At 52.7% G+C, this 25,812-nt stretch overlaps 1 protein-coding gene across 2 annotated transcripts in view; it reads right to left on the minus strand.

Moving 5' to 3' along the window:
* Window positions 1-1,269: 1,269 nt before the first annotated feature.
* Window positions 1,270-25,812, minus strand: part of MARK4 (microtubule affinity regulating kinase 4) — a 33,141-nt gene continuing 8,598 nt past the window's right edge. Inside the window, exons 7-18 of one of the 2 annotated variants that reach the window (XM_036275311.1) lie at window positions 24,822-24,878; window positions 22,113-22,349; window positions 17,799-17,918; window positions 17,271-17,370; window positions 15,698-15,807; window positions 15,434-15,590; window positions 12,368-12,585; window positions 9,043-9,146; window positions 6,691-6,969; window positions 6,459-6,538; window positions 5,486-5,530; window positions 1,270-3,278 (exon numbers count right to left, since the gene is read on the minus strand). In XM_036275311.1, coding sequence (XP_036131204.1) covers window positions 3,214-3,278; window positions 5,486-5,530; window positions 6,459-6,538; window positions 6,691-6,969; window positions 9,043-9,146; window positions 12,368-12,585; window positions 15,434-15,590; window positions 15,698-15,807; window positions 17,271-17,370; window positions 17,799-17,918; window positions 22,113-22,349; window positions 24,822-24,878 — 1,572 coding nt within the window. In that variant the 3' untranslated portion in view covers window positions 1,270-3,213. The remainder of the gene's footprint in view (window positions 3,279-5,485; window positions 5,531-6,458; window positions 6,539-6,690; window positions 6,970-9,042; window positions 9,147-12,367; window positions 12,586-15,433; window positions 15,591-15,697; window positions 15,808-17,270; window positions 17,371-17,798; window positions 17,919-22,112; window positions 22,350-24,821; window positions 24,879-25,812) is intronic. The other variant, XM_036275310.1, reaches the window with a different exon arrangement.

Genomic DNA, 25,812 nt, shown 5'->3' on the forward strand with positions numbered 1-25,812 from the left:
TGGCCAGGGCACAATTCCCACTTTCATGTCTCTGCCCAAGCCGTTTCCTCCTTCAGCAAGGGCTGGGGTCAGAGCATCCCTGTGGTCTTTAGAAATTGGCCTTTTGGAGAGCTTGGTCCCAGGAGGAGCAAGAAGGGGAAATTGAGGCCCACGGACTCCCCAAGAATTCCCAGAGAGATTACTGAAATAGGAAGGTTAAGATCAATCCCAAAGGTCTAGCTACGCAGGGCCTGTCAGATGCCGGGATGTCCTTGCTGAAGACCCTGTAACTAATGCCAGCTCCACTCCCAGAAGCCACACAGACCACAGACACTGCAGTGGGTACAGGCTGAACCAGTCAAATCCACAGTCCAGGTGTCTGGCAGCCACCATGCCCATCTTGCCCATTTTGCCTCATAAGCCTTAAATCTACCCGTTCTCTCCCCACCTTTGGTCCTGCCCCTACCTCTTCCTTACTCTTCTGATCTGTCTCCCTCCCTCCCTTCACAGCACAAAACTGTCCCTGCTTCTCTCTTGCTCACAACCTCACCATGGCTCCCAACTGCCCTTGGAAGAAGGTCCAGGCCCTCTCTACCTTCAAGGCCCTGACAATATCTCCAGCTTCCTCTCTCACCCGAGTCAGATGCCATTTGCTAAAGAACCTATATTCTCTTGCTTCCCAGCCAATCAATTATACATGCTGTTCTACCTAGAACACACACCACACAGCCCCGCCCCATGTCTAGCTAATTGCTCCTTTCAGGAAGCCCTCCCTGGCTAGGGCAGGTAACCCTTCTGGACTTCCCATTCCAGCCCTGCCCAGGCTGCATCAGCTCTGAGGACACAGTTGCCTCCTTCACTGGACTGTGACCCTGAGCGCAGGGGCGGGGCAGTCTTTGTAACCATGGTGTCCCCAGCACAGAGCTGGACCCCCACCTCCACTCCCCATTTTTCTGGGCTCTCAACTATAAACACCTTTCAGCAGTTTACTGTTCTGGCCTCTGTCATAGGACAGGAATGCTGTTCTGCCCAGCCCATGATTTTTCAACACTGATCAGTCTTTACCACCCTTTATTTCTCACGTGACTTTCCTATCAGCCTCACGAGGAACACAAGGGTTGAAACTACCATGCCCCAAATGGGCAACTGAGGGACAGTTAAGGCTCTTCTCTGCATAAAACCCTCCAAGGCTCTTGTCCTGGGATATACACCCAGGTTGGTCACTGGCTCACAAGATCTGCCTTCCTGTGCCGGACAGTCCTCAACTGCTTGTCTGTTAGATTTCATCGACCTGTTCAGGAGTCCTTGACTTTCCTTTGGGGAACCCCCCTTTAAGTGTAGCTGTAGGGACAGCCCTGGCCACCTGTCTCAGCGATTGGTTCAGGGGTGGTCACATGACCTATCTAGGCCAATCATGCTGTCTTGGAACTTTCGCTGGCAGCTGGCCATGAGGAACCTTCTAGTGCAGGAACTAAGCTGGAGGGATGAAAGTTGAAACTTTGCCATCAGGGAGTGTCTACTGGATACAACTAGAATGAAACCCACACTGGAAAAAAAAGCAGAAACGAGGTGGCCTGCTGCCTGGACCCAGCCATTCCTCAAGTCAGGGACCCCTGGACTAGTAAATAACATAAGCAAACAAACAGCTTTAGGCTTAAGTGTAGATGGATTATTAGTCCTATTTCAGCATTTCTCTTGCTAACTCCCTACCCACCCCCAACATAGCAGCCACACTGAAATTACCCAGTTCTCTGAAGATATACAATGCATCCCCGTTTCCAGGCTTTTGTCCAGGGCATACACAATACCTGGCCAACTCCTACTCATCCTTCAAAGCCCAGCTCTGGCATCAGTTTCTCTGTAGTGCCTTTCCCCACCTCCTTTCTCTTCTGGGCTCCCCAAAGCCATGGTTTCTTTAGCGTTTGTGTCCTAACCCATGTCCCCTGCAGATAGGGCTCCTTCTGTCTCCATGTCCAGCACTGGGCCCGGCACGGAGTAGGCACCGGTCAATGACTGTTTATTGAATAAATGTACGACTGGAGAAGAAGTGGTGTAGAGTCCAGTATAACGTGTGGGTGGGCGTTTGAGTGGATGAGTGGGGTTCTCGCACAGGAGCGGGGAGCCTCGTGGATGAGGCCGAGTTCTGTCCTGCCCTCTTCCACAATCATCCTCGACCGGCACACCCCACCTCTCATTCTGCAGATGAGAAGACCGAGGCCCAGAAAGGAGAAACCACTGGCCCAAAGTCACGCCCCTCTTCTTCATCTCACTTGTAGGCGAGGGCAGGGAAGGAAAACCCCAGGGACAGCGTGGGGGAGGGGGCCTCTCCTAAGTTTATTGGACGACAGGCTGCAGGTGAGGGGGCTGACAGGAGGGTGGGGATGTAATAACTTAAAAACCGGAGGTGACAGCGGCAGCTCCTCGAGAGATCTCTGCAGAGGGGAGGGTGTGGGGGTATTTACAAGGATTTGTACAAAGTGCCCCGCACCAGCCTGGGGCAGGGAGGGGGGTTCGAGCATGAGGGGCAGGGAAAGGGAAGGAATCTGCCTCTCTGATCCCCCACTCCCAGCCCCCCAAATTCTCCAGTCTTTAGGCTCAGCAGCTCTTCTTGCCCCTGCCCAGGGCCTAATTCTTGAACTGTTGGGAGGAATGAAAAAGTATCCTCAGTGTCCCTTCCTGCCCCTGCCCTGCCCCCACAGTCTCCTCAGGTGCCCCACAGCAGGGCAAGGAGGGGCAGGCCTGGCTGGAGGCTCCAGGAAGGTGCCAGCTCCCCGTGCTGAGCCCGCTCACTCTTCTCTCATGCCGAGCATCCCCGGGGAACAGCAGAGGAGACAGTCTTTGTCCCCAAATCCAATTCAGGGCAACTGAGGGGATGACAAAGGGAGGACCCCTCCCTGACCCCTTTCCCTCCTGTAGAAGTGAAGGGGACGAGGAGGAGGATGTGACCCAGGGCCGTGGTGGCTCAGAGCTCGAGGTCGTTGGAGATGCGGGTGACGAGGGTGCGGAAGGCTAGGGCAGTGCCCGCCACGCGGCGGAAGAGAACTCCCCGCAGGCCTGGCCGGGGCAGCTGGCAGACTTCCACCTCGAAGTGGGACAGGGGCTCGGGCCCGCCCGCACCCCCGTGCAGGCAGGCCAGCAGGAACGGCTGTGGCTGGCGGCAGCGGCAGCGGGCGGCCGCGGTGGCCTGGCGCAGAGCTGCCATCAGGGCCTCAGGCGGGCGCGAGCTGGTCAGCTTCACACTCCAGGGGAATCGGAGCAGCCGGGGGGCGGTTTCCGTTTGATCCCAAGGTAGATGGCAACTGAGGTGGGAAGACATGAGAGGTCACCGATGGGAGAGGAGAGAAAGGTAACTCACGGTTCCTCTTCAGGACAGACTCCTAGGTGTGCCCTCTGAACCTGTCTCCTCCTAACCCCAGTGACAAAGTTTCAGCTGGACATACAGCTGCCCATACAGCTGCCCAGCTGGGGACTACATTTCCCAGCCTCCCCTGCAGCCAGGCCTTGCCTTGTCTCCAAATTCCAGGATGTAAGTGGGAGTGACATGTGTGCAACTCCACACGCATCACCTCCTCAGAGGACACTGCGTGCCCTGGCCCCTCGTGCCCACGTCCTGTGAGCTGGATCACTTGCGGCATGAACCAGCCTCACTGTGAAGATGCAACAGGGCTCTACGGGCTGGTGATGCAAGAACCTGGCAACCTGAATGACCTCGTGGAACAGAGTGGCCCTGCCAGCCTAGCCTGGCCACGTGGTTTGTATGAAAGAGAAATGTATTCCTGTCTGTATTTTGGGGTCTCTGCTCTAGCATCTGGGCGTGTTTCTTAACTAAAACATCCGTCTGGTAAGAACACTTTTCCCGTGGAGGACCAACCTTCCCTACTCTAGACCAGGGCTTCTCAACTAGAAGCAGCACCATCCCCCAAAGGGAACTTGGAAATTTCTGGGAGCTTTCTGATTGTCACAATGTCCTAGGATGAGAGCCCCTTGGGCATTTATTAGACTGTACAGGGGCAGGATCAGGGACCATACATGCTCTGCAATGGGCAAGAGGGCCCTGCACAACGAATCGTTCTGCCTCGGGTACCAAGGGTGCCCCTTCCGAGAAGCACAGATCTAGTCTTTCCGGTTTAGGTGGGGCTGACTCTGCCTCTCAGCGCCAAGGGTGAGCACATGACTCAATTCTGGCCAATGAGAGCATTCCACCTCCCCAGCTCCTGTGATTGGCTCAAGGGTGAGCACATGACCACATCTGACTAATCAGAGTGCTCCACCCCTCAGGCTACAGGTTAAACATGTGACCAAGTCCCAGCCAATGAGAGTCAGTCCTGGGACTTTGTTGGAACTGCTGGAGCAGCTCTTCACTTCCACCGGGGTCTCTAACGTGGTGTGTGGAACTAAAGCAGGGCTTGGCAAAGTACAGTGCGGCCTGCTTTCCTCCTCACACTACAGGTAGTATTTTTTGTTTTAAATCCTCACCCGAGGACTTTTTTTTTTTGGTACGTGCCCCTAGTGGGAACCGAACCCAGGACTCCGGTCCGCAGGCCGACACTCCAACCACTGAGCCACACCGGCCAGGGCGCACTCCAGGTAGTTTTACTGGAACACAGCCACCCCCATTTGTGTTATAACTGCTTTTTATGCTGTAATCACAGAGCCAAATAAGCATCAAAGAGACTGTCAGACCCTCAAAGTCTAAACTATTTTCTACCCAGGGCTATATGGATAATGTTTGCCACCGGCTGGCCCAGAGCTGCCAGCCAGCATTGGGTCTTACTGGATGAGAGGAGAAAGAGGTGTCAACAGGGGAGGAGCTGCTGATAGATGACAGAGGCTGAACGTATTAAAGAATGCCAAGAGAAGGAGCTCAGGGATGGGGTGGAAATAAGGGTCACAGGGGCATTTCAGGGAGCTGGCCTTAAAGCAGTGGTTCTCAACCTGTGGGTCGCGACCCCTTTGGAGGTCGAACAACCCTTTCACAGGGGTCGCCTAAGACCATTGGAAAACACGTATTTCTCCTTTTTTTTTTTTTTATCCTCACCCGAGGATATTTTCCATTTTTTGTACAGATAGAGTGGGAGGGAGAGAGAGGAAGGAGAGAGAGAGAGAAACATCGACGTGAAGGGACACATCGAGTGGCTGCCACCCGCACGACCAACCAGGGCCGGGGACAAACTGCAACCGAAGTACGTGCCCTTAGCGGGAACCGAACCCGAGTCTCTCCGGACCGCAGGCCGACACTCTAACCGCTGAGCCAAACTGGCCAGGGCGAAAACACGTATTTCTGATGGCGATTCATAACAGTAGCAAAATTACAGTTATGAAGTGGCAACGAAAATAATTTTATGGGTGGGGGTCACCACAACACGAGGAACTGTATTAAAGGGTTGCGGCATTAGGAAGGTGGAGAACCACTGTCTTAAAGGATGAGGCTCAGGTCCCATCTAAGAACCAGGAGGGAGTGGGGGAGGGGCTGGTGTGGCAGGCAGGGCTAGGCACATGCACTCACCTTGTGACCTCAGGTCCCCCGATTCTCTCAGGTTCGTCTGAGACCCTAGAGGAGGGGAGGGGGCCAGAGTGTTTAATCCATATAGGGAGTCCCCTCCCCCAACCCACTGCCTCCGACTCTGGGCAGCCCCTGCCTTGGCCACTGTTCCTCCCTGCTGGCTGGAGCTGGGCAGGGGAGGGCCCAGAGTCAGGATCTGATCTCCCTTCCCATGCCCAGGATGGAAGCCCATTCTGAAATGGTTAGTGCAGGTCGGAGGAAAGAGACTGAAGAATTGGAAGACAAAAGAAAGTGGGGGGTGGGCAGAGACATACACCCACATATAGAAGGGGCAACACACACACACACCCCTTCCTCAGGCTTTGCTCCAGTGACACCTCCTCAGTGAGGCCTGCCCCATTTCAAACTGCACCTCCATTTCCTACTCCCTTCCCTGACCTAGTTTTCTCCTTAGCACTTCTCACTACTCGATAGTCTATACATTTCACGTATTTACTGCTTGCTGTCTGGGTCGCAGAAAGTTGGCTCTGCCTGGGCAGTGCTTGGCAAAGTACATCTTGTTCACTCTACTCCGAGCTCAGAATGGTGCCAGGCACACAGCAGGTGCTCAATGAATAATAATGGCAGACATTAGAGCATTTTCCAAGGCGACATTCTGCAGTCCATATATCACCTCATCTAGTCCGCACAGCAACCCTATGAGGGAGCTACTGTTACTACTATCCCCATTTTACAGAAGAGAAAAGTGAGGCCCAGAGGGGTCCAGCGACTTGTTTAAGGTCACTCATCAGAGCTGGGGTCTGAACCACAAGAGTCTGGCTCCAGAGGCCAGACCACTGTTTATTAAACGAGTAAATGACCCCACATACAGACCCCCTCTCCCACTCCCAGAGCCCCCTCCCCCAGGCCTGCACACACAGCTCAGACATGCAGACGGAGGCAGAGCCAGTGAGAGCAGAGGGTGGACAGGACTTACTGATCTTGGATCCCTGGGGCAAAGAGGCGCCCGAAACGCAGCGGTTAGAGTTCTGCCGTTTAGAGGGATCGAGGGTAACCCTGCAGTGTGAGGAGGGAGTGAAGGGTGATGGAGGAGGAAGAGGAGGAGGAGGAGGTGATGTCGAGGTAAAGGAGGCAGAGTTGAGTAGAAGACAGGTTAGGCCCCATCAACCCCCCACCCTGACCCGTCCCCCATGTCCCATGGGACTCACCTTCGGGTCAGTTTGGAGGTCAGCTTGGTGAAGAGGTTGGTGGTGGGGCGGGACCGCCCAGTGGGCAGGGGTGTGGCCTCGTGGGCCAGTGTGGGAGAGGCAGGGGGCCCATTCTGCACGCCCCCGCCTCCCCCTCCCCCTGCCCTCCGGTCCCGGACCTGGCCACCGTGGAAGGTGCTACGGATTGTGGAGCCCCGTGCTAGGCGACTCCGCTCCCCAGATGGGGGAGCCAGGCTGTGACTGGAAGGGGAGGCAGGAGGCACCCGTGGGGTACCCGAGCTGGGGGCAGAAAGGAACAAGTCAGAGCAGGACCCTGAGGCAGGCCAAGTCCCCAGTCCCTCTGATTCTTCACTGTCCTGAGACCAGAAACGTCACCCAACCCAGAGCTCAGAGACAGGGCAAGCTGCGAAAGCTGCGTACTGTCCTGCACTCCTGTCATTCCTCAGCTGTCCCTTTTGAGGGACATGCCTCCAAACTGCCCTATCCCAACTCTCCTTTCTCCAAGCTCAGCTATGGAATAGATTCAGATATGTTTTTTTTTTTTATCCTCACCCGAGGACATTTTTCCATTTTGTGTTCAGATAGAGTGGGAGGGAGGGAGAGAGAGAGAGAAACATCGACATGAAAGGGACACAATGAATGGCTGCCACCCGCACGACCCAACCAGGGCCAGGGACAAACTGCAACTGAGGTACGTGCCCCTAGTGGGAACCGAACCCGGGTCTCTAGGAACCACAGGCCGATGCTCTAACCGCTAAGCCAAACCAGCCAGGGCGACTCAGATATGTTTTTTGATGAATCCTTTGTTATTTGCCACCCAAACCTCAGGAACCAAATCAACTTTGCCATCTCAACTTTCACTATCCAAATTTCAGAAAGAAATAGGTACATACGTCAAAGGTACCTATATTCACTATAACAATTGTTCAATAGGTGAAAATAAAGAGGAAGGGACCCTCTTTCTAACTCTCTCAAGATGCTGTGTGGGCAGTGGCAGCTCCACTGTCCCAGGACCCTCCTCCAGCCCCTCAAACCCTCCCAGTCCTGAGAGCAGGGGCCAGACCTCCAATCTCCATCCTCCAGGGACCCCAGCACCATCCTGGATCTCAAAGAGAGAACCCTCACTATGCCAGATGCCACTACCTCACCCCCCAGAAGCCATCCTTGTTTTTCTATAGTAATCAAACCTCTAATCAGAGTCTGAGCACTGACTGCACATGGCCACCCAGCCAGAGACTACATTTCCCAGCTTCCCTTGCAGCTAGGGGTGGCCATGTGACCATGGTCTGGCCAATAGGATATAAGCAAAGTGCTTGGTACTATTTATGGATCTAAAAAGAATGCTGCTTACCCTCTACTTTCTTCCTGCCCTTCTGGCTGGTTGGGAAATGGTGGCAACTGCTGCAGCAGCCCAAGACCCAGAGCTGGAGCCTCAGATCGAGACTGGCAGAATCAATCTGGGTCCTTGGAGGACCCTGCCTAACTCTGGATGACTGCACCACAGAGGACTAAACCTCCATCTTCTTTAAGCTGAAAACATGGGGCCTCTTTGTTTCTTGGGGCAGCTGAGTGTATAATCTAACTGTCACTTGACTAGAACCAGAAGGCCTAGCACAACAGTGGTTACAAATAGATCCTAGGGTCAGTCTAGGATCCAGCTGTGGGGACTCGGGCAGTTTACTTTCTGTCTCACGTGTCCTCAGCTGTAAAATGGAGAAACCAAGGTCTACCCACCTCAGAGAGTTAGGGGCATTCAACCAGCTAAGGCAGAGGCCTGGCACATGGTTACTGCTTGATGAATTATTATTTTTATATCCCTACAGTCCTGGTGGGCAGGAGTGTCATTATCCTGAAATCACCCCCCCTTCCCCCCGCTGCCCCACTCCTGGACTTGAACTCTGCCATGAACAAATTCATTCCCCTTTTATGCTCCAGCTGGTCTGCACTGGTTTCCCTCACTTGCCAGCTGAAAGAGACTGAACAGACTTGAGCAAACAAGTTTGAAAACAAGCCAACCAGAGGATGTGAAAGCTGTGACATTCTGGGGCTTCTAAGTTCTAAAAATGGATCATTCAAAAAAAAATCAACTCAGATCTCTCAGGTTCGTAGGCAGAGACTGCTTCCCTGTGCTGATGACTGATTCATTAATTAAGGGGGCAGGATTTTCAGGGGGGCCTGGGCGGGGGAGGACGTGGGTAGATTCTGCCAAAGGAAGTTCAGGTACATACATTCCCCAGTCCCCATGGCATCCCGTCCCCCAACATCTATCATCTTAAATCAAGGGGGGCCCTGCTCACCTCATCCCGTTCCCTGCTCCCCACTCCCCCTTCTCCATTGCTGCCCCCTCCATACCTGTTTTCTTTGCCATTTGGCAACAGGGACGGGCGCTCAGCCCCGGGGCGTTCTGTGCAAACGTAGGTGTTTCTGCGGGTCATCATGCTGGGAGGGAGGTTGTTCTGTGGGAGAATGGCCAGGAGGGGAGTGAGGGGATGAAGGGACACCCCTTCACTCCTCACTGTGACCATCTCTGGCCTCCCTCATTATGAACAGGGCAGAGGCCTGTGTGTACACTAATGGTTTACTCTGGGCTAAAGGAACCAGACGCAAGGTTCATGGGACATGCCAGCAATCCAGGCTAAGAGTCACAGGGGGCCACTGGAGCTGAGAAGAAGGGTCAGGGAAGGTCCCAGGGGACAGCCTTGTCCATCTCCCTCCCCTTGGTACAGTCCCTCAAACTTTTAAAAACATATTCATGCCACATGGTGTCTCTCCTCTTCGCCTTTGCACAGACTTCTCATCTGCTTGGATATTCCTCCTACCTCCACCCTGACTCACTGCTAAGTACATCTGAGGTGTCACTTCGTAATCTACCCCCACCCCCGCCCCAGGCTGAGCAGGCGCCTCCTCTGGCCTCCCCAACGCAGCCTGGATCACTCTGTACTCTCAACATCTGTTCACACATACGTCCCTATCTCGCACAGAACTGTGAGCTCTCCGAGGACAGGGCTACATCAGGATTATGTCGCCTCATAAACTGTACTGGGAAGTGATCCCTTTTTTAAAATTAAAAAAAAAATTTTAATTTCTTTATTGATTTTAGAGAGAGAAAGAGAGAGAGCCAGAAACATTGATGAGAGAGAACATCGATTAGCTACCTCCTGCATGCCCCCCACTAGGGATCAGGCCCACAACCTGGGCATGTGCCCTGACCGGGAACTGAATTGGCGACCTCTTGGTGCATGGGTAGATGCTCAGCCACTGAGCCACACCGACCAGGCAAAAAAAAATTTTTTTTTCTTTATTGATTTTAGAGAGGAAGAGAGAGAGAGATGGAAACATCGATTGGCCACCTCCTGCATGTCCCCCACTGGGGATTTGGCTCACAACCTGGGCATGTGACCTGACGGGGAATTGAACCAGCGATCTCTTGGTGCATGGGTTGACGCTCAACTGCTGAGCCACACCAGCTGGGCGTGATCCCTTTTTCAAAAAATATTGGGTAGTTTCTCTAAAACTGGTCTTTTTTTCTTTCAATGTGTGGAAGAATTCCACCAGTTTAGAGCCATTTGGGTCTGGAATTTTCTTTGTGGGAAAGTTCTAAATTATGGAGTCAGTCTCTTTAACAAGAATATAAGACTGTTCAGGTTTTCTGTTTCTTTTAGTGTCAGTTTTAATTCACTGTGTGTTTATTTTTTATTTCTTAGTCCTCACCCAAGGATACTTCTTTTTCATTTACCTTCAGGTAGAATTGGGGGGAGGGGGGGAGAGAAACATCAATCAGCTGCCTCCTGCACGCCCCCTACTGGGGATCGAGCACACAACCCAGGCATGTGCCCTGACTGGGAATCAAACCCGGACATTTCAGTCCATGGGACAACACTCAATCTACTGAGCCACACCAGCCGGGTTCATTCTATCTAAAAATCAATGGCAAAATATCTTCAGGTGAGGATTAACAATAACAAGAAAATTAAACAGAATGATATGATCTGGGATGGGAGGTCATCAGGGATGCCTCACTGGAGAAGGAACACTGAGCAGAGATGACACACTGTGTCTTTAAAGGCCTTTGTCCATTTCATCTAAGTGGTCAAATGCATTGGCTTCAAGTACTTCCTACTACCTTCTACTATCCTTTTATGTCAATACATAGAGTAGTTCTCTTTTTCATTCTGATATTAGTAATTCATGTTTACTCTCTTTTTTCCTAATCAGTCTTGCTAGGGGTACAGTGCTTTTATCAATTTTTTAAAGGACCAGTTTTTGGCTTGTTGAATGTGAATGATTTTCTCTAGTGTACTTCTGTTTCCCTTTATTGACTTCTCATCTATTATTTTCTTCCTTCTACCTTTTTTGGGGGCTAATTTGCTGTTCTGTTCCTTTTCTAGCTTCTTAAGCTGTAGGTTTGTTTGAACAATAACAATAGCTCCCAGTGAGTGCTTACTGAGCCAGACACTGTGTGAAGTACTTTATGTTCAAGATTCTCATCTCACAATGACCCAAGTTTTTTTTTATCCTCACCCGAGGACATTTTTCCATTTTTTTTTGTTCGGATAGAGTGGGAGGGAGAGAAAGAGAGAGAAACATTGACGTGAAAGGGACACATCGAGTGGCTGCCACCTGCACGACCAACCAGGGCAGGGGACAAACTGCAACCGAGGTACACGCCCTTAGCGGGAACCGAACCCTGGTCTCTCGGGACCGCAGGCCAATGCTCCAACCACTGAGCCAAACCGGTCAGGGCTGACCCAAGTTTTTTAATGAGCTCATTTCGCAGGGTGAGTTTTGAAGCTCAGAGAGGTAAAGTCAGTTGCTCAAGGACACACAGCTCATCAATATAATGCAAACTTTGGTCAATATAGCTTCAGAGTCCTGATCCTTTCCTATAACCTGCCTCCTCCCTTGTCTCCCCATGTTGAGGGTATTCTGGTTCCCTCAGCCTGCACCATACCACCCTAGGGAGCTGCAGAAGCAGTAAAAGTCAAATACGACACTCCTCAGACTCCTCTGCAGCCCAGGTTCTGGACAGGAGTGGGTTCTGCCAATCTCTGCACTCATGAAGACCCGGAAGGAGGAAGGGGGTAGTAGCCACCCCTTCCTCTGTCTTCTGCTAGAACAGGCCAGGTCATGAGGGTCTCGGCCTCAGCAGGGCCCTGGTGCCCATTCTCCAGGCCTCTGGGTGTCAAGAGGCCCTTTTGGTCGAGGATGAAGTTCTTGAGTCTTACATGCAGTCGTGACTGTGTGTCCTTGAATTCAACAGTGCTAGAGGTGGCCTCAGAGGCGGCAGCTCTGTTGTTGGGTCTGGTCTGCTGTGACAGGTGTCCTTCCCACAGGTCTAGTCTTTTGCCTGCTCTTCCAGCCCTTCCTGCAACTTTGTAAGCACCACACCTAATTCCCTGTATGAAATGCCTCCTGCCCAAGCTCACCGTGTGCTCCTCTCAGACATGGAGTGCTAACGAACACATGAGCACCAAGCAGGAGACCAGACAGAGCGAGTGCTCAGTGAATGTCTGCTGAACGAATGAAACGAGTGAACGGATGTAACAAGGAGTCCAGTGCGGTGGTCTGGGGAACAGGATGGGAAACGCCGAAGTCTGAAAAATCTGAGCCCAGAAGCATCTGTCGCTGGGCCTTGGGCAGTCACACCCCGACCCTGCCCCCCAGCCCGGCCACTCACAGGGGTGCTCGTGCTGTCCTTCCGCCGCTCTGGGATCTCTGCCTTGTTGGGGTTGTGGGCGCTGCTGACCATCGGGCTGGAGGGGGGCAGCCCTCGGCTCCCGCTGCCCGCCGTGCTGCAGCTCGCCTTCCGGCTTGGCAGGCGCTCCTCCTTCAGCTCCGCCTCCCCTGTGCTGGTTGGGCTGCGCTTGGGGTGCAGGGGTGCAGGGGATGGGCCACCTGGAGGAAGGAGGGGACAGTTAGGGATGGTGTCACCTGAAAAGCCAAAACCTACTCTGGGTGATCCTGGGAACCTCAGACTTTTGTGCATAGGCCACAATCTCTGCATAGGCCATCTGGACAGTGTCTGTGGAAATGACCCAAGAACATATACTGACCCTGAAGCGCCCACGAGTGACATGATGTGTGTGGAGGTAGGTTATGCATCAAATCATTCTTCCCTTTTAAGGCCCAAAGACTGGGAATAGCCCAAAGCCTCTTAATAGGGCAAGAGCTACATAAGTCAAGATATTTCCACACAATGGAATACTATGCAGCCATTAAGAATGAGAAAGCTCTTCATGTAACAATAAGTCATCTTTCTTTTTTTAATCCTCACACGAGGACATTTTCCCATTTATCTTCAAATAGAGTGGGAAGGAGGGAGAGAGAGAGAGAAACATCAAGGTGAGAGAGACACATCGACTGGTTGCCTCCCCCATGACCCCGCCCAGGGCCGAGGAGGAACTGAAACCGAGGTTCATGCACTTGACTGGAATTGAATCCAAGACTCTTTCGTCTGGGGGCCGACGCTCCAACTGCTGAGCCAAACCGGCCGGGGCACAATAGAGTGATCTTTAAGACAGACTGCAAAGCAGGTCTACAGTGTGCTATCATTTGTATAACAAAGAGGAAAGTGCCTATCTACATATGTATTTATATTTCCTTTTTCGTGAAAAAACCGCGATAGAGTGAAGCCACAAAAGTCAAAGCGATAAGTGGCGAGGGACGACTGTATATAAGTAAAGAATCCTACTTCACGGAAATTCATTTATCGTGGTAGAGTCTGGGACTGATTAACCACGATAAACAAGGGCCGACAGTATCTGTATCAAAAGGGTAGAATGTTATCTTTATAGTACATTAATGTGTTAATATAGTACCCATATCTTTATAATTCTCCCTTGTTTCTCCTTTTCATATCTACCTCTTTATATATTTATAAATGAAACCTCTTTAAAAGAATTTATGTAAAACCTGTAACAGTAGCTACCTCCAAGGAGAATGGGGTGGGGGCGGGGGGCTCATAGAACTGTGTTGAACAAAAATTATTTTACTGTCTACCCTTTGCGTACTATCAAATTTGGAAACACGTGACTATTTTAATTTAAAAAACAAACAAATCTGGTCCCTTACATCTTGGGGCCCTGGGTGGTTGTTCAGTGGTTAGAGCATCCGCCCGTGGGCCAAAGGGTCTTGGGTTTGATTTCCAGTCAAGGGCACATATCTGGGTTGCAGGTACTTGGCCCCAGTGAGGGCACACATGGGAGGCAACCAATCGATGTCTCTCTCACATGAATCTCTCTGTCTCATCTTCCCCCCCTCCCTCCCTCCCTCCCTCCCTCCCTCCCTTCTACTCTCTCTGAAAATCAATGGATAAAATACCCTCAGGTGAGGATTAACAACAACAACAAAAAAACAGTAGAGAGGATTAACATTTGACAAGGGTGTAGGTAAGAGACCTTTGGAAGTTTCCATGCCTAATCTGTGGTGGTGTTGTCTGTTTTCTGTGGGGATGAGATAGCTTTCAGTTATAGAATGTGGGATACAATTAGGTGTCTGCCCAGTCCCTTTCCACTAGTAAGGAAGGGCTTCCCATCATTTCATTGAGGAGAAGACACCAGAGGGCAAGCTCTCAGCAGCCACTTTGTACAATGCATCTTCCTGTTGTTCCAATCACAGTGGATTAATCCCACGAGACCCTGATATTAGAGCTCTATCCCTGACGAGTGGACTAATGAGATTTCCAGGGACAACTTGAGCTGGTCTCTAAAACAGAGATGTAAGAAACTAAGAGACTGGGAAAAACATGAGGTGAGATAAGTGAGAGAGAGGAAAAACCAAATGAACAGAAACGAAGCAGGACACAGACAACGTCTGCTCTGGGTCTGGCTGGTTTTCCAGTTTCTGATCCTTCCCCGAGACTGGCTGTGCATTCCTGCCTCCGAGTTCCACGCAATGTTCTTGCATCCTTATAAGAAAGTCCTCTCACCCTGGCCGGTTTGGCTCAGCGGTTACAGCGTCGGCCGGCAGACCAGAGAGATCCGGGTTCGGTTCCCACTATGGCAGCGGTTCTAAACCTGTGGGTTGTGACCCCTTTGGGGGTCGAATGACCCTTTCACAGGGGTCACCTAAGACCATCGGAAAACACCTATTTCCGATGGCGATTCATAACAGAAGCAAAATTACAGTTATGAGGTAGCAACGAAAATAATCTATGGTTGGGGGTCACCACAACATGAGGAACTATATTAAAAGGATGCCCTGGCCGGTTTGGCTCAGTGGTTAGAGCATTGGCCTGCGGACCAGAGAGTTCCGGGTTCGGTTCCTGCTAAGGACACGTACCTCAGTTGCAGTCTGTCCCCAGCCCCGGTTGGGGTCTTGTGGGTGGCAACCACTCGATGTGTCTCTCTCGCATCGCTGTTTCTCTCTCTCTCTCTCCTTCCTGCTCTATCTGAAGATACACGCAAAAATGTCCTTGGGTGAGGATAAAAAAAATATAAATAAATAAAAGGTTGCAGCATTAGGAAGGTTGAGAACCACTGTCTTAAGGGCATGTACCTTGGTTGCAGTTTGTCCCCGGCCCAGTTGGGGTCATGTGGGTGGCAACCAGTTGATGTGTCTCTCTCACATCAATGTTTCTCTCTCTCTCTCTCCCTCCAGCTCTATCTGAAGAAAAATGCAAAAAGGTCCTCAGGTGAGGTTAAAAAAAAAGAAAGACCTCTCTTCAATGCAATGGGCTCGAGTGGGCTTCTGTTGCTTGCTAGCCAGAGAACCGGGATGGTGGGTGGGCGTGGGCCATACTCACAGAAGTCACTATGCCTGCGCTGGCGGTGGTAGGTGGAGGAGCTCCGCTGCCCTTTGCTGTGGCTGGTGCCTTTGCCGGAGCTTGTTCCGTTGGTGGTGTCGCTGGGCGCCCGCACCCTTGCTAGGGCCAGCGCTGGAGCGCCCCGGTCCCCACCCTCCTGCAGGAGGACGACAGACGAGGAACCTCAGCCCCACGTTCCCTCTGCCCCAGAAGCCCCTCCACCCCAGGCATCGCGCATCCCAGATGCCCCTGGCGCCTTCTGACCTCAGTCTTCCTGCCCAGCAGGAGGTAGGTGGCGGTCACTTCGTTGTACTTCTGGCTGGTCAAGGCCTCTTTGATTTCTTCCCGCGTGTAGCCCATACCCACCATCACCTCTGAGACAGGGGGATGGAGAGGAAGTTCAGTCTCCCCAGCCCCTTCTTTTCCACCTTAGCAATGCCTGCCCTTTGGCCTGTCCAGTCCCCACTCCCCCATCTGCCAGGAGCAACCTGATTTTCCCTGGCAGGACATGCCCTTCCCACTCAGCTCACTTAGCCAATGCCTGCCTGCTCAAAGCCCAAGGGCAGGCATATGACGCAGGTCTGGCCAATCAGAGCATTCTATCCCTGGGGCCAAACTGACTGGTTCGGGGGTAGCCAATGGGCACCAGTCTAGCGCTTTTAGTGTGACATTAGGAAGAGGCTCTCTTCCTGATGAGATGTTCAGGCCACTAGGATATGCTGTTACCAGCTTGCTCCTGGGTGGGGAGGGCTGCCTGGGGAAAAAGCAGAGCCACCACTTAGAAGATTCCCAACAACTGTCTCTGAGCGCCCGGATCCAGCTGTGTCTGAAGGCTGACATTCCTTGGCCTTTTTAGTTAAGTGAATGACATCACTATTAGGTGAAACCATATTAAATTGCTGGTACTGACAATTTTTAAGCTATAAAAATGGCAATTCATGTGGTTCAACCTCTTATTATTATTTGGTTTAAGCTAGAATGGTTTGGGTTTTCTGTTACTTGCAACCGGGAACGTCCTGAATAAGGCAGCCACCTCTGACGGTGGCCTCCGTTTCCTCAGCTGTAGAATGGAGGGTTACCAGATGGTCCCTACGGGGCTCCTCCAGGGCGAATGCTTTAGGGGTCAAGTGTTTGAAGGTTCTGGGCTGTTGGGATCGGGACCAAAGGAATGGGAGGTGAGGCATGTGCCAAGGTGGGGGCTTTCCCCAAACGTGCAGATTACCGATGACCTGTGCCCAAGCTCTCTGGAAGTGATCTGTGATGTCGTTTCGTGTTTTAATATAGTCAAAAGCTGCCTGACCGGTGTGGCTCGGTGGTTAGTGTCAGCCCGCAGACTGAGGGTCTCAGGTTCAATTCCCGGTCAAGGGCACACACCTGGGTTGCAGATTCAATTCCCCAGCCCCAGTCAGGGTGCATGTGGGAGGCAACCAATCAATATGTCTCTCACACTGATGTTTCTGTCTCTCCCCACCCCCTCCAAAAAAATCAATGGAAAAAATATCCTTGGGTGAGGATTAACTAACAAACAAAAAGTCAAAGCTACACACGTCAGCACTTATTACATGCCTAGTATAAAGTGCTGTATGTAGAGTAACTGATTTAATATTCATAAACCCCACAGGACAGGTTCCATGAATATGCCACTTTACAGATGAGGGGACAGACACCCTGAGAAGAGAAGCCACTGGCCCAGGGCCACAGCTAGAAAGGAGCAGCACAGGGACCGAGCCTAGACCTCTCTGCTCTCCTTAACTGCCTTGCAAACTTCTCTGACGCACTCACGCAAGGGGGCCCCGTGGCTCTGGGAAGCTGGGACACCCGGCTCCCTGACCCTCACCGATTCGCTTGGTGTCCCCGAAGTCCTCCTCGGGCTCTGTGTATGGCTTCAACTCCTCCCCCTCATAGCCGATATTGATCCATTTATCTTTCATGATTTGCTGCAGGAATCGGAGCAGGACAGGGAAGGGGGAAGACAGATGTCACAAGAAGCCAGGAAAAATACAAGTTCCCACCTCCAAGGCCTAACACCCCAGAACTGAGGGCTTCCTGAGAGCTAGCACCTCCTTGCCCCATCCCCAACCCCTGCTGGAGCCGCCTGATGCCGCCCTCCCACCCCCACATCATCTGGGTCCCCAGCACCCTGTAATCATCCTAGAAGCTCATTAGCTAATTACTGGCGCCATTACGGGGAGTGGGCGAGGCTGTCGTGTGGGGGGTGCGTCAGGCTGGGTCTGGGAGCCTTTTACTGGGGTGTCTGGCTCCGCCCACCTTCCAACAGCAAACCTTCGGCAGGTGGGCGGGGCTGAGGGCAGGTGCGCGCAGCGGGAGGGGCGTGGCCAGGGCGGGGTGGGGGCTGGGCGCTTACCTCGAGAGTACAGCGTTTAGCTGGGTTCAGCACCAAAAATCTCCTCAGGATGCTCTCGCAGTCCGTTGACATGTAGAAAGGGACCCGGTACTTCCCTCTGAGGACTCGTTCCCGCAGCTCCTGAGGGGACGGGGTTACTGGGGGAGGGGTCTGCCCTGCCTCCCCACCCATCCCCCCCACACTCAGCTCTGTCCCAATCCGGGGACAGAGGTGACAGGAGCCCTGAGTCCCCGCCCTGAAGGAGGTGGGTGAAGCCCCCACTCTCCTGACCTCAGTTTCCCATCTGTAAAATGGGAATATTGTTCTAAATGCAGCAACTTTCAAAAATATATATACTAGTTTAAAGCTATATAACTTATTCAAAGGAAATCTTAGAGCAAAAGTGAATTCTGTAAGCCAGGTCAGAGGGGAGGTGGCAGGGGAGTTAGCCTCTGGGCTCAGTCTCTTTATCTGTAAAAAGGGGTCCCAGCACCCATTTCACAGGCCAGGCTGTGAGTTTATAGGCGTGCCTAGCACGGTGCCAGGCCCAGAGCAAGCGCTATTTAAATACCAGGTTTATAAAATGCCCACACCCCTCCATCCCTCATCCCCCCCCCCACACACACACATCTTCCCCTTCTGAAGGGCTGAGGCCCTGGTAGTCTCAAGGGGCGAGCTCTCATTTCTATGCTGATCTGTTTAACATTTTTATTTATTGAAAGACTGATTTGAGAGAGAGAGAGGAAGGGGGGAGAGAGAGAGAAATATCTATTTGTTGTTCCACTTATTTATACATTCACTGGCTGATTCTTGTATGTGCCCTTACTGGGGATCGAACCCGCAACCCTGGTGTATTGGGACGATGCTCTAACCAGCTGAGCTACCCAGCCAAGGCAGCGCAGGAGAAAATAAATCCCACACTCCGTGGTCTGGAGGACCGGGGAGAGCCCCTTCCATCCTGAATAAAGAGCTGAGGGGAGAGAACACGGAGGCGGGGTGAGCGAGGGGAAGGTCTCGGGTCAGCCGTCTGCCCGGGGCTGGGCTGGAAGAGGCAGTGCCTGGCAGCCTCCTGGGTCTGCAGACGTCCAGCCAAAGGGCTGTGAGTATTTCATAGTCACAGGAAGGCTCCCAGGGCACTCACCTGCGTGCGGCTGTGTTCTAAGCGCTTTCTGCATATCACGTGCTCGCGACAGTGCTGTGAAGCAGGGTTACGATGCCCCCTTTCCAGATGAGGAAACTGAGGCCTAGAGAGCTTAAGTCACTTGCCCTGGGATGGCACAGCCAGAACGTGGCAGGGCCGGGGTCCAGCCCAGGCAGCCGGGCTCCGAAGCCTGTGCTGTGTAACCACTGCACCACACCACCTGTCACAGCATAGTGAGAAGCAGCCGTCGGGCCACTGCCACCCCCACCAGAGCTGCCCTGAGCGTGACACCGTGGCCAGATGCCAGGTCCCGGTGAAGGCTTTATACAGCCAGTGTGGCTATAAGTAGATATTTTCTAAAAATGTTTTTATTGATATTTTAGACAGAGAAGGAAGAAGAAGAAAGAGGAACATCGATGAGAGAGAAAAACATCAATTGGCTGCGTCCTGCACACCCCCTGCTGGGGATCAAGTCTGCAACCTGGGCATGTGCCCTGACCAGGAATCGAACCAGGGACCTATCGGTGCACAGGACAACGTTCAACCAACCAAGTCACACTGACCAGGGGTGTAAGTGGATATTCTTTATGTCCCCACCTGGGGAAATTGAGGTTCAGAAAGGGACGTATCCAAGGTCATTCAGCAAGGAAATGACAGAGTTGGGACTTGTCCCCAGCTGTGTGTCTCCTCTGCCCAGCAAGGTGACAAGGGCAGGTGAAACGCTGGCCTAGTCCCTTGAAAAGGTCTCTGGACTTCATGCTTGGGGATCAGAATTCTTTTTTTTTTTTTTTAATGTTTTTTATTTGATTTTTAGAGAGAGAGGAAGGAGAGATAGAAACATCAATGAGAGAAACATCAATCGGCTGCCTCCTGCACGCCCCCTACTGGGGATCGAGCCCCCAATCCGGGCATGTGCCCTGCCTGGGAATTGAACCAGCAACCTCTCAGTCCATGGGAAGATGCTCGGTCACTGGGCCACACCGGCCCGGCAGGATTATCCAGTGGTAGCGAGCACTCCCTGCCTTATCTCAGCGAGTCCTCGGATCACTGCTACATGGCCTTCCGGTCCTCACTGAGCAGAGCGAGACTGAAGCTCAGCAGGGCCAGCTGCTTAGCCAAGACCCTGTGAAGAAGGGTCTCCGTCCTCCTCATGCAGGTCGCTGCTCTGATGGCCTGTCCTCAGCAAGGACTTCCCTGACCTCCTGAACGTTCCTCATGGGCCACGTTGAGTAGGGCTGGACACTTCTACTGTGGCATCCCCACCGGATCCAATTGTGAGAACACACTGGGCAACCACGGAGGGAGCTTCTGCAAGATAAGTGGCCTGACCTCGACAACTACGCCGTCAGGAAGGATAAAGAAAGGCGGAGGAGCCCTGGCCATTTTGGCTCAGTGGTTGAGCGTTGGCCTGTGGACCAGAGAGTCCCAGGTTCGGTTCCTGCTAGGGGCATGTACCACAGGAAAAAAAAAAAAAAAAAAAGAAAGGCGCAGGAACTGATCCAGATGGAAGGAGACTAAAGAGACAGGCCAAGCCCTGGCTGGTTTTGCTCAGCGGTTAGAGCATCAGCCTGCGGTCCCGAGAGACCCGGGTTCGGTTCCCGCTAAGGGCACGTACCTCGGTTGCAGTTTGTCCCTGGCTCTGGTTGGGTTGTGTGGGTGGCGGCCACTCGATGTGTTCCTTTCACGTCGATGTTTCTCTCTCTCTCTCTGTTCCTCTCTCTCTCCCACTCTCTGAACAAAAAAATGGAAAAGTGTCCTTGGGTGAGGATAAAAAAAAAAAAGAGAGAGACAGGCCAAGCTAGGCCGGTGTCACTCAATGGTTGAGTATCGACCCATGGACCAAGGGGTCACTGGTTCGATTCCTGGTCAGGGCACATGCCCAGGTTTCAGGCTCAATCCCCAACGGAGGGCATGCAGGGGGTGGACGACTGATGTTTCTCTCCCATCGATGTTTCTATCTCTCTCTCTCCCCCCCCTTCTTCTCTCTCTAAAATCAATTAAAAAATATTAAATAAATAAATGAATAAATAAAGAGACAAGCCAAGTGAATGCCACGTGGGAGCCAAGGGGATGCTGGAGTGGGAGAAAGAGCCACCAAGGATATTCTTGGGACGACCGGTGAAATCTGAGTAGAGACCATGGGTTAGAAGCCAGGGCGCATCGTTGCTGGATCTCCTGTGTGAAGGTGGACGGGAAATGCCCCGGTCCCGGGAGATACCTGCTGTATGTCGCCTTTTAGGGACAAAGAACACCATATCGGCAACTGACTCCCAAATATTCCATCAATAACAAGGATGGCAATGATACACCACGAGCATTTACAGATGCGACAAATGTGGCCAAATGCTAGCGACTGGCGCATCTCCTGAAATCTGCTCTAGTCCTGCAACTTTTCTGGAGACAAGCAACGTTTCAGAATAAAAAGTTCAAAGAGAAAAGAAAACCACAGCACTGAAACTCACCCCACACTTCCCACCCCTTCCATGGATTTTCCCCTGTGCCACTGGCCAGCATCTGAAATAATAGACTGTGCTTATTTATTTGGTTTTCGGCCTGGCTCTGCTGCTGGAATGTTGGTCCGTGAAGGCAGGATTTCTCTTTTGTTCTAAGCGCACAATTCAGTAGTCTTTAGTATACTCCGAGTTGTGCAATCATCACCACAATCAATTTCAGACCATTTCATCACCCCAAAAGAAACCCTGTTCTCCAACTTCCCCATCCTCCCCTAGACTTAGGCAAACACTAATCTGCTTCCTATTTCTGTGGGTTTGCCTATTCTGGACATTTCATAAAAGCGAAATCATACGACGTGTGGCCTTTCGTGACTGGCTTTTCCCACTCAGCGTGTTTTCGAGGACGGCCCACGGTGTAGCACGTGTGAAGGCCAGGCTTCTGCTTCCCTAGTTCACATAGTATGCGCAAAACTAAGACAGCCTGACTCACGGACGGTGGGCAATAAACATGTACTGAGTAAACCGGGATTTGAACCCCAGCCTGCCAGCTGCAAAGCCCAGGCCCTGAACCCCGACATACGCATGGTCCACTTGGGCTGGCCACATGGGTCCTGCCTGACCCCTCTCTTGCCCTATGACCTCAAGCCCGCCCCACCCCTCTGCACAGGAGCTGTACTGGGGACGAGGCCCAGAAAGCTCCTCCCCAGGAGAGTAAGCCCCCTCGCCAGTCCCGCCCAGCACCTTGAGGTTGTGCCCATCGAAGGGCAAGGAGCCGCTGACGAGGGTGTAAAGGATGACACCCAGGCTCCAGATGTCCACCTCTGGCCCGTCGTACTTCTTGCCCTGGAACAGCTCCGGGGCGGCATACGGGGGGCTCCCGCAGAACGTGTCCAGCTTCGAGCCCAGCGTGAACTCGTTGCTGAAGCCAAAGTCGGCAATCTTGATGTTGGCCTCAGCATCCAGCAAGAGGTTCTCGGCCTGGGAGGGAAGGAGGAGAGGGCAGAGGGTAGATGCGCATGCACAGGAGCACGGGCTCTGGAGCTGGCCCACCGGGGCTGACTGTGGCTCAGTCCCTTTCTCCCTGTGTGACCCTGGGCAGGGCTTTACCTCTCTGGGACTTGGTTTCCTCATCCATAGGATGGGGGTAATCATAATCCCCACCTCACAGGGCTGTTTGAGAATTAAACGTGTTACTCTGTATAGAAGGCCTAGAACAATACTCTGGACCCATTAAGTGCTATATAAAGTTAGCTGTTATCGCCCCGCCTGGTCCGCAGAGCTGAGGGTCCTCAGGCCATCTCCTGTCCTCTAAGCCTCAGTTTACCCAGCAGAAAGAAAAGTGAGGACTGACTGCCCATAAAAATGAAAACAACCATTTTATCTAGTATTTATTTCACACCTACTGTGTACTGGGCTTCGTGGACTAGCATCTGTTTTGAGTGGCTGCATAACACAGGGCTAAGAGTGCAGATCCTGGGAGAATCTCGGCGTCGAATCCCAGCTCCACCACTCTGCATCACTTTGGGTGGGTTACCAGACCTCTCTGTGCCTCAGTTTCCCTATGTGTTAGTGAGGGTGATCATAGTACCTGCTTCATAGGCGGCTGGGGGGTTGAGCATAAGCACCTACCACAGTGCATGGGATGCAGCCAGCACTCAATACATTTTTCATATTGTTAAGAGGTTTGGTCTGTCTTTGGGGGCATGTGTTCTTATAAAAGCCATTTCACAGGGGAGGAAACCGAGGCCCAGGGAGGTCACCTCATGTCCACAGCAAGTGGCAGAGCTGGCATCCAAAAGAGGCCTGGCCGCCCTGGCTGGTTTGGCTCAGCGGTTAGAGCGTTGGCCTGCGGTCCTGAGAGGCCCGGGTTCGGTTCCCGCTAAGGGCACGTACCTCGGTTGCAGTTTGTCCCCGGCTCTGGTCAGTCGTGCGGGTGGCAGCCACTCGATGTGTCCCTTTCACATCGATGTTTCTCTCTCTCTCTGTTCCTCTCTCCCCCTCCTACTCTACCTGAACAAAAAATGGAAAAATGTCCTCGGGTGAGGATAATACAAAAAGAAAAAAAAGCTAAAGAGGCCTGGCCTCCACAGCCTGAGCGTGGAAGGAGCCTCAGCACCCTGCCTCTCCCGGCTTTATGACCGAAGCTCAACACACAATACCCACCCTTCAAAGTGTGGCCCATCCCAACCACGGCCCTTCCCTGGCCCAGGCCACCAGCATCGCTGGCTTCCTCATGGTTTCCCTACCTCCTGCTGTAGTTTGGTAGCACCCTTCCCCACCCACCTCTGACCCAACAGGGGGATAAAACCCACAAAGACACACACATCAGAGAGGTCTTCCCTAAACCTCAGTCTAGCTCACAGGTGACATTTGTGGCATTTGAGGATCCACAGCCCACCTCCAGCTCCACGTCTGGGTTGATCCCCGTGGTTGGTCCCCACTGGTGCACTAACCAGATCCTGAAATCCCTTTTAGCCACTTCCAGGACCCTCCACCAGGGGGCGTGCCTCCTCTGGGCTGATTTTCACAATCTTTGTTACCCTTACAGGGCACTCAGAGGTGCTTCCTCTGAGGGTAGTGAGGGGACATCAGGGCAGCACAGAGAGAGGAGGTATTTAGAAACGTCTACAGCTATTTGGCAGTGGACTTTTATGTTTTTCTGAATCTAATAATAATTTTTTTGTATTTTGTACATGTTTTCATTTCATTTTTATTGCACTTTACAGAAGTACCTGTCTACACTGGGTTGAGAATGGAAAACACGCAGACAAACCGGGGCCCTCACGGAAGAACCTCGAGAAGCAGTTCCTTGAAGCACAGGGCCTGGCACACAGAGGTGCTCAAGCGATCGGTCCAGGCCACTTGATTAGAGGCAGACAAACGTTTCCCTCTCTGACCTGAGATGAGAAGTCCCGAGATGCGAGGTTCTCTTGGTGGGAGGTGTGGGACAGGGACCCCAAGACCAGGAGCTACTCGAGGGGGCTGCCCCTGCTCAGCAGCTGAGTCCTTCCCGCGGGTGCCGGCCTCGAGGGTTCTCACAAAAGGTCCTTCTCAATTTCCAAGATGCCTGGGAGACTCAGACCATGGGGGCAGGGTGGCTCCGGGCTCTGAGATCTCACTTCTCAAAGATTCCTGAATATTCTAAAGTCTGAGGACGCCCAGGCCCTGGGGGCTCTGAGAGTGACAGAGTCCCTGTCCCTGTCCCTGTCCTTGTCCGGGCAGTTCTTGGACACTTTGTTTCTTCCCCTTTGTTCGCTCCTCCTGTCGCAACCCTGACTCGCTCCCCGTCTGCTGGCCTTGCTTTCGCCACAAAAGGCTTGGGAAAAAGTCAAGGGGCCTGGGCACGGAGGGAGGAGCATGTGGGGAAAAGGGCGGAATGTGGTGGAGGGTACAGGAGAACCCGGGGGACTGCAGGTAAGCCGAGCTGGGAGCTCACAGTGGGGGGCTCACCTTCAGGTCCCTGTGTACAATGTTTTTCTGGTGACAGTAGTGCACAGCCGATACAATCTGGGAGGAGAAGAGGGAGGGTCAGTTACTTATGGCCCTCAAACCCCTTAGCTTCCCTCCGGGACCCCGTGAGCCCACTCAGAACCCAGCCCCTGGACCCCAGGCCTCCCCTAGGCCCAGGCCGGGGTGCTGGGGCCTCACTCCCAGCTTCAGTCACAGCAGGAATGCTGGGAGACCTACACACACACACCTCCACTCGGACACCCAGACACCTTCACAACCAGATATTAGGGACACTGGAACCAGGACTTGAGCACTAGCCCCCTCCTGACTTCCACATCTGGACACACGCATAAGAATGTCACACACCTGTAGATGGACCCATGGCCCCACCAGGGCGGAAGCTCCCCACACCCCAGATAGCTGCCTCAGGGCTGCTAGGAGTCATGGACTGACACCCTTACTCAGATCCCTTTACCCACCAGACCTCACACCTGCTAAACACTTAGCTACCGGGCACCCTCACACCTATATTCCCTCTTACCCACACCTTGGGCACCCGCACACCTGCATGTCTTCGTTCCCAACCTCTCAACACCCTCACACCTGCATGCCCTATGACATACACCTCATTGCCACACACCTGGTCAGCGACACACCTTACCCACCTGGACATCTTTGCACATACACTCTTGTTCACCAACCTATACACCTATACCTGTGCCCCTCCCGTCTACACACCTGTGCACACCTGCCACACACCCGAAACCACGGGCCCTCTTACCCACACACCTGGACACCCAGGCCCCTGCATGTCCCCTTACCCACAAACTTCCATACCTCCACCTGGGCCCCCCTCACCCATACACTCAGCTGCCATAAACACTTTCACCCACATATCTACCTGGCACCCACATACCAACTTCCCACACATCTTCAAATTCACACTCCTACACTCACACCTTGGCACCCTGGCAACTCCAGGTCCTTTTAG

Source organism: Molossus molossus, unplaced genomic scaffold (genome assembly GCF_014108415.1).
Source record: "Molossus molossus isolate mMolMol1 unplaced genomic scaffold, mMolMol1.p scaffold_m16_p_21, whole genome shotgun sequence".
In the NCBI taxonomy this organism is placed as follows: Eukaryota; Metazoa; Chordata; class Mammalia; order Chiroptera; family Molossidae; genus Molossus; species Molossus molossus.